General features: G+C 54.0%; 1 protein-coding gene across 1 annotated transcript in view; it reads left to right on the top strand.

Moving 5' to 3' along the window:
* The first annotated feature begins 879 nt into the window (after positions 1–879).
* Positions 880–6994, top strand: part of CCNF (cyclin F) — a 31666-nt gene continuing 25551 nt past the window's right edge. Inside the window, exons 1-3 of the mRNA XM_025371520.1 lie at positions 880–943; positions 2555–2709; positions 4385–4491. Coding sequence (XP_025227305.1) covers positions 928–943; positions 2555–2709; positions 4385–4491 — 278 coding nt within the window. The 5' untranslated portion in view covers positions 880–927. The remainder of the gene's footprint in view (positions 944–2554; positions 2710–4384; positions 4492–6994) is intronic.

Here is a 6994-nt window from a genome sequence, read left to right as displayed (position 1 = left end):
CAGGAGTGAGCAGATGTGACAGATCCCACGGCGAGCAGCTCCCAGGTAGCAGCCGAGGAGGCGAGACAGGGGGCAGCATCTGGCCAAAGTGAGGGGGAGGGCTTGCCCCGGGGCTGGGGCGCTGGGGCGTCAAGGGTGCGCCACGATTCGCGGGAAGAAGGGGTCAGCGTTCCGCGGGGGAGACTTCCAGTGCCAGCTCCGACCTCCTCTTTCCCTACCACGATCCGGGCCAGCATCCCCGCCCAGCAGCGGCTCGGCCACAAACCCAAGGGTCTCCACCTGAAGCAGGCGGCGGAAAGGATGGCCGTGCAGGCTGGGGGTAAAAGTCGCGGGCCCAGGACCGACCCCGGGACCCGGGCAGGGCACGGCCTCGTCCTAGAAGCGCCACGTCGGGGCTGTGCCAGGCTGGATCACGGCCGCGACTGAGAGGGACGCCAAGGAGTCCTCTTTCCCCGGCCGCAGGCATGCGCCTTCGGAGCCCATCGGGCACCGCAGATGCCAGTCGCCGGGGGTCAGCGGCGAAGCCCAAACCCACGTGGCCGGGAGAGGACGCCTAGAAACCCCTGCGCGCCGGCCAGGAGCCGCGTTCCTCCAGGACCCCAGCCCCGCTGGGGAGGCGGGGCGGCCACGCGGGTTCCACCAGTCAGCGACCAATGTTCGAATTCGCGTCCTGGCGCGGCCAATGGCGGGGGCCCGGAGCAGGCAGTGTGGGCGTGGAGGGCGGTAAATAAGGCGAGCCCGGGGCGGGACGTGGGCGGGGCAGGCGGCGGCCCCCCCGGGCAGGCCAATGGGAGGGCCGGGCGCGTTTGAAAACTGGGGTGGGCGGCGGGGAGGGGTCTGCGCCTGCGCGAGGGCTCCGCGCGCGCTCCAGCCGGGGCGCGGGCGCGCTCGCAGGCGGGCTCAGGCGACAGAGACGCGAGCGCGGCGATGGGGAGCGGTGGCGGTGAGTGGGAGGCGATGTCCGCCGGTTTCTGCCCCACAGCCCTTCTGCCTGCCCTGCGGGGCAGACGGCGGGTCCCGCGGGAGGGGAGGCCCTGGCGGCCTGAGGGCCGGCTCGAGCTCTTTAATCCGGGGTGGGTGTCGCGTCCGGCGCAGGGAGCCCCCGCGGCCGGGCGCGCGGTTTAAATGCCCGGCGGGCGCCCGAGCCCCTCGTCGCCTTCCCTCGCTGCGACGTTTTCCGGCCCTTTGCCGGGGCGGCGATCGGGTCCCGGACGGCGATCGGGTCCCGGGGCGGCGATCGGGTCCCGGGGAGCCAAACACCAGCGCCTCCTGGTCGGGGTTGGGGCTGCGGAGCGCGTGGGGTCGAAGCGATCCCGCGGCCCGGCCCGGCCCGGCCCTGACTGGGCCTCGGTCCAGCGGGGCCGTGGACCTAGCTCTGTGGAAAGCAGCGTTCGGCCCCGCGCGCGATGAGGCACAGGAAACTCGAGCTGTAGTTTGAGCTATTATCACAGTATCTGTCCGGGAGCCGGAGAATGAGGAATATTTTATGGAGAGCTCTATAGAATCTTTGAGAATTCGTTGCCCTGGAATACGTTTGGCTTTTGCAGCTCTTTTAATTGCTGACAGGAAGACCCGGGTCGGGAGAGGGGAGCAAGGAGCAATCGCTAGGAAGTCCTGGTGGGGAGGAATTTGGGCCCACAGAGGGGAGTGGCGCTTCCTTTCAGGACTGGAAGAATGGATAGAAAGGTAGATTTGTAGATGGGGAGGCAGGATCCTGAGGTTCCTGTCTGAGGGCTTCTGTTTCTCTATGAAATAAGGGCTAAGGTCATCTGCTTAGAGTGAGGAAGGGGTTGCTGGAGTAGGAGTTAGAAAATCCGGCTGTGGGAAGAGGAGAGAGCACATCTGAGAAGCTTGGCTGGGCTGCCTGCCTGGTGGGTGGAGAGCCCATCTCACCTTTAACGATTGCACCTGTAGACAGACCTACAGGTCTAGGTTTGTGTTGGGACCTGAGCAACAACCTTACTGCGTAGCTGTCAACTCTGCATTCTACAGTGGAGGGCAGACTGAGACTCTGCAGAGCTGACTTGGACGCACACTACCCCGGCCTCCAAGCCTGTGGCTTCTCTCCAGGGCCGACCCTTCTAATTTGGATTGAAAACCAGACTCTACAAGCCCACAGATCCTTATTGAACATTATGCACCTTGGTCATGTGTGCAAAAAGCAAAGATCTCCAGCAAAGGCCCCAGGGGTTTTCCTAAGAGTGAAATGGAAGGGAAACGGTCGTCAGCCTCAGCAGCTTTTTCCCCTTTCTGACTGTCATGTGGGCTCTGGATCAGAAAGTTTCCCAATAGCCAAGTTACATGATATGCGCTATTTGCCATAAATATTTGTTGAATATTTGAAAATGAATGATCTCTTCTGTAATTTGTGCAATGCCACTCCTTTTACATAATCTTTGGGACAAGAAGCATAGTTCCGTTTTTGTGGCACAGGGAATAGTAACCATTAGATCATTTTCAGGTGTAACTTTTATCCTTTTTTTTTTTTCCTTCAAGGGTATGTATATAGAATAATTTTTCATCTTATCAAGCCTTCTGTCTTTTTTTCCTTCAGTGGTTCACTGTAGGTGTGCCAAGTGTTTCTGTTATCCTACAAAGCGAAGAATAAGGAGGAGGCCCCGAAACCTGACCATCTTGAGTCTCCCCGAAGATGTGCTCTTTCATATCCTGAAATGGCTTTCTGTAGAGGACATCCTGGCTGTCCGAGCTGTAAGTCCCTGGATGAAACCAGCATGAGCCCTAGCATTGTTACCATCAAGGCCTTGTGTTCTTACTGTCAGAACAAAACTTTGACTAAAAAGGAGGTCACGGGCAGAGGCCGGGCACGGTGGCTCACCCCTGTAATCCCAGCACTTTGGAAGGCCAAGAGGGGGCTGGATCACCTGAGGTCAGGAGTTCGAGACCAGCCTGGCCAACTTGGTGAAACCTGTCTCTACTAAAAATACAAAAATTAGCCAGGCGTAGTATTTCATGCCTGTGATCCCAGCTACTAGGGAGGCTGAGGCAGGAAAATGGCTTGAACCATTTTCAAGGTTGAAGCAGTGAGCCAAGATTGCACCACTGCACTCCAGCCTCCAGCCTGGGCAAGAGAGCAAGACTCTGTCTCCAAAAAAAAAAAAAAAAGGGTGGGGGGGCGAAAGGAAACAACGATGATATCATTACCATATGCTTTCTTTAAGACATTCTGATTACAGAAATGTCCATTCCTGTCTCCCAGCACACTAAAGTTGCCTCTGTTCATTACAGTGTCAACAGAAAAAGTACCTTTTTTTTTCTTTGAGACAGTCTTGCTCTGCCGCCCAGGCTGGAATGTGGTGGTGCAGGCTCCAGTCACTGCAAGCTCCGCCTCCCGGGTTCATGCCATTCTCCTGCCTCAGCCTCCCGAGTAGCTGAGACTACAGGCGCCCGCCACCACACCCGGCTAATTTTTTGTATTTTTAATAGAGTCAGGGTTTCACCATGTTAGCCAGGATGGTCTCAATCTCCTGACCTTGTGATCCGCCCACCTCGGCCTTCCAAAGTGCTGGGATTACAGGCGTAAACCACCATACCCGGCCGAAAGTACCCTTTTATGGCAGTGAAATTTGCATCCCTTAAAAGATAGTGTTTAAAAGAATAAGAATATATTCTTGAGGACAAATCCCATGTAACATTTAACACTTAAATGAACTCTAGGAGTTATTTTCTAGATATTGGAACCATAGGCTTACTTTGAGTGACTTAACCTAGAGTATACAGTGGATTCATGGGAAAATGCCAGCAACAACCCATTTTCTGACTCCTAAAGTCACCTCCATTGCAGGTGTGACGCACTTTATGGACTCCAGGGAGTTCTGAATTTCCAATGCCAGTGGAAACTTTGGTGCTTAAAATGCGCACCTGTGCTCCAGGTCCTGGCCTGGACACTTCCTGTGCTGGCCCAGCACAGAGGTTCCAGGTTCTACCTGAGACCTCCATCACGGGTGGTGTTCTTTGCCCTGAGTCCCTGTGACCTGTTTCCACACTCCCACTAGCAAGGCCTCCAGTGGGGAAGCAGAAAACACATTTCCGTCCTGCCTGCCCCCGTTTAGAGTGTTTCCCCTGTCTTTGGGGGTGACACCTTTGCAGGGATGTGGAACCCTCTTTCTCAGCCTAGGTGTTTGTTCCCTCCTTCCAAGATCATTGTCCTCTGCCCTGCTTTAGAACCTCAGAGAAACTCGTTTCTGGGCTGTTTTATCTGTTCAAAGCGACAGTTATTTTCACACAGAGATTGGGGACCTCAACTACTTGGGATGGGGAGGGAGACAGGAGACCCTACATCTGCGTCTTGTCCTTAAGAACCTCCAGGCGTGGAGCCTTCGGGTGGTCCCTCCATGACCCAGCCCCGGCCCCTGTTGTTCTGCAGGTACACTCCCAGCTGAAGGACCTGGTGGACAACCACGCCAGTGTGTGGGCATGTGCCAGCTTCCAGGAGCTGTGGCCGTCTCCAGGGAACCTGAAGCTCTTTGAAAGGTATCTCTGCACCCTGAGAATGGCTCGGTCTTCTCCTGTCTTGGCCTCCCTATGTGCCAGTCTGTGTCTCATGGCCTGATTCAGTAATGATTTTCCTGTTGCTATCTCCCATGACATTGCCTCATCCCCTGGGGAGTGACTGAGGGTGGCAGACCTCATGCATCAAGCCGCACAAGCCACACGCCTTCCAGCAGGCTGTGCAGTCAGTCATCCCTCACGCCACTGATCGATTCCCACATGACCCAGACATGAGTCCTCTTCCTGTGGAAACTTCACTCAGCCTTCCTTCCCTTTGGTCAAAACCATGTGATTTCTATCCTATAATGTTTCACTCACTGGTTGATCCCACCCCAACCTGCACCCCACACCCTGGCCTCCTGTCCACGTGTGCTCATGGTCCCAGGTACCAGCTGCCCTCAAAACAAACCAAGGAACCACAGTTCAGGTGGGGATTTTTCTTTTTTGTTTGTTTGTTTTTTGTTTTGTTTTTTGTTTTTGTTTTTTTCTTGAGACGGAGTCTCGCTCTGTCACCAGACTGGAGTGCAGTGATACGATCTCGGCTCACTGCAACCACCGACTCCCTGGTTCAAGTGATTCTCCTGTTTCAGCCTCCCGAGTAGCTAGGATTACAGGCACGCGCTACCATTTGCCCAGCTAATTTTTGTATTTTTAGTAGAGACGGGGTTTCGCCATGTTGACCAGGATGGTCTCAATCTCCTGATCTCGTGATCTCAGGCGGGGATTTTCTGACAAGGATTCACTATGGCCCTTGTCCACTTGAGTTGCCAGAAATCCAGATAGACAGCCAACAAGGGCAGGCAGCCATGTTGCCGGGGCCATGCTTGGGCTGCTTCCAGGGGAAATGTATATATTTCTTATTGAGACATGATCCACACATCACACAGTTCACCCATTTAAACTGTAGAACTCAGCCGCGTGTGGTGTCACACCTGTATTCCCAGCACTTTGGGAGGCCAAGGCAGGTGGGTCACTTGAGGTCGGGAGTTTGAGACCAGCCTGGCCAACATGGCAAAACCCTGTCTCTATTAAAAATACAAAAATTAGCTGGGTGCGGTGATGGGCGCTTGTAGTCCCAGCTACTCTGGAGGCTAAAGCATGAGAATTGCTTAAACCCAGCAGGTGGAGGTTATAGTGAGCCGAGATTGTGCCATTGCACTCTAGCCTGGGTGATGGGGTAACACTGTCTCAAAAAAATAATAAAAAAATAAAATGTGGCCAGGCACGGTGGCTCACACCTGTAATCCCAGCCCTTTGGGAGACCAAGGCGGGCAGATCATGAGGTCAAGAGTTCGAAACCAGCGTGAGCAACATGGTGAAACCCCGTCTCTACTAAAAATACAAAAATTAGCTGGATGTGGTGGCACATGCCTGTAATGACAGCTATTCAGGAGGCTGAGGCAGGAGAATCGCTTGAACCCGGGAGGCAGAGGTTGCAGTGAGCTGAGATTGCGCCACTGCACTCCAGCCTGAGCAACAGAGCGAGACTCCGTCTCAAAATAAATAAATAAGTAAATAAATAAATAAAATGTATAACTCATTGGTTTTTAGTATACTGAGAGTTGTACAGACATCACCAGTACTTAACTTTAGAACATTCTCCAGGCCGGGCGCGGTGGCTCACGCCTGTAATCCCAGCACTTTAGGGAGGCCGAGGTGGGCGGATCACAAGGTCAGGAGATCGAGACCACGGTGAAACCCCGTCTCTACTAAAAATACAAAACATTAGCCGGGCGTGGTGGCGGGCGCCTGTAGTCCCAGCTACTCAGGAGGCTGAGGCAGGAGAATGGCGTGAACCCAGGAGGCGGAGCTTGCAGTGAGCCGAGATCACGCCACTGCACTCCAGCCTGGGCGACAGAGCGAGACTCCGTCTCAAAAAAAAAAAAAAAAAAAAAAAAAGAACATTCTCCTTACCCCAAGAAGAAAGCTTGTCCCCATCAGCAGTCACTTCCCATTTTCCTCACAATCCTGGAAACTCTAGACAACCCCTAATTGATTTTCTGTCTCTCTGGATTTGCCTTTTGTGAGAATTTCACATGGAATCTTGCAACACGTGGTCTTTTGTGGCCGGCTTATTTCACGGACCCTGATGTTTTCAAGGTTCATCTGTGTCAGAGCATGTAATGGATAATTCATATTTGACTACATGATATTAACAAATGGCCGGGCACGGTGGCTCAAGCCTGTAATCCCAGCACTTTGGGAGGCCGAGACGGGCGGATCACAAGGTCAGGAGATCAAGACCATCCTGGCTAACACGGTGAAACCCTGTCTGTACTAAAAATACAAGAAAATTAGCTGGGCGAGGTGGCGGGCGCCTGTAGTCCCAGCTACTCAGGAGGCTGAGGCAGGAGAATGGCGTGAACCCGGGGGGGCGGAGCTTGCAGTGAGCCGAGATCGCGCCACTGCACTCCAGCCTGGGGCTCAGAGCAAGACTCCGTCTCAAAAAAAAAAAAGAAAAAAAAAAAAAAAAAAAATGTTCTGG

The sequence above is a fragment of the Theropithecus gelada genome, chromosome 20 (genome assembly GCF_003255815.1).
Source record: "Theropithecus gelada isolate Dixy chromosome 20, Tgel_1.0, whole genome shotgun sequence".
NCBI lineage: Eukaryota > Metazoa > Chordata > Mammalia > Primates > Cercopithecidae > Theropithecus > Theropithecus gelada.
The sequence above is the reverse complement of the archived record's forward strand: the minus strand, read 5'-3'. Positions and strand labels throughout refer to the sequence as shown.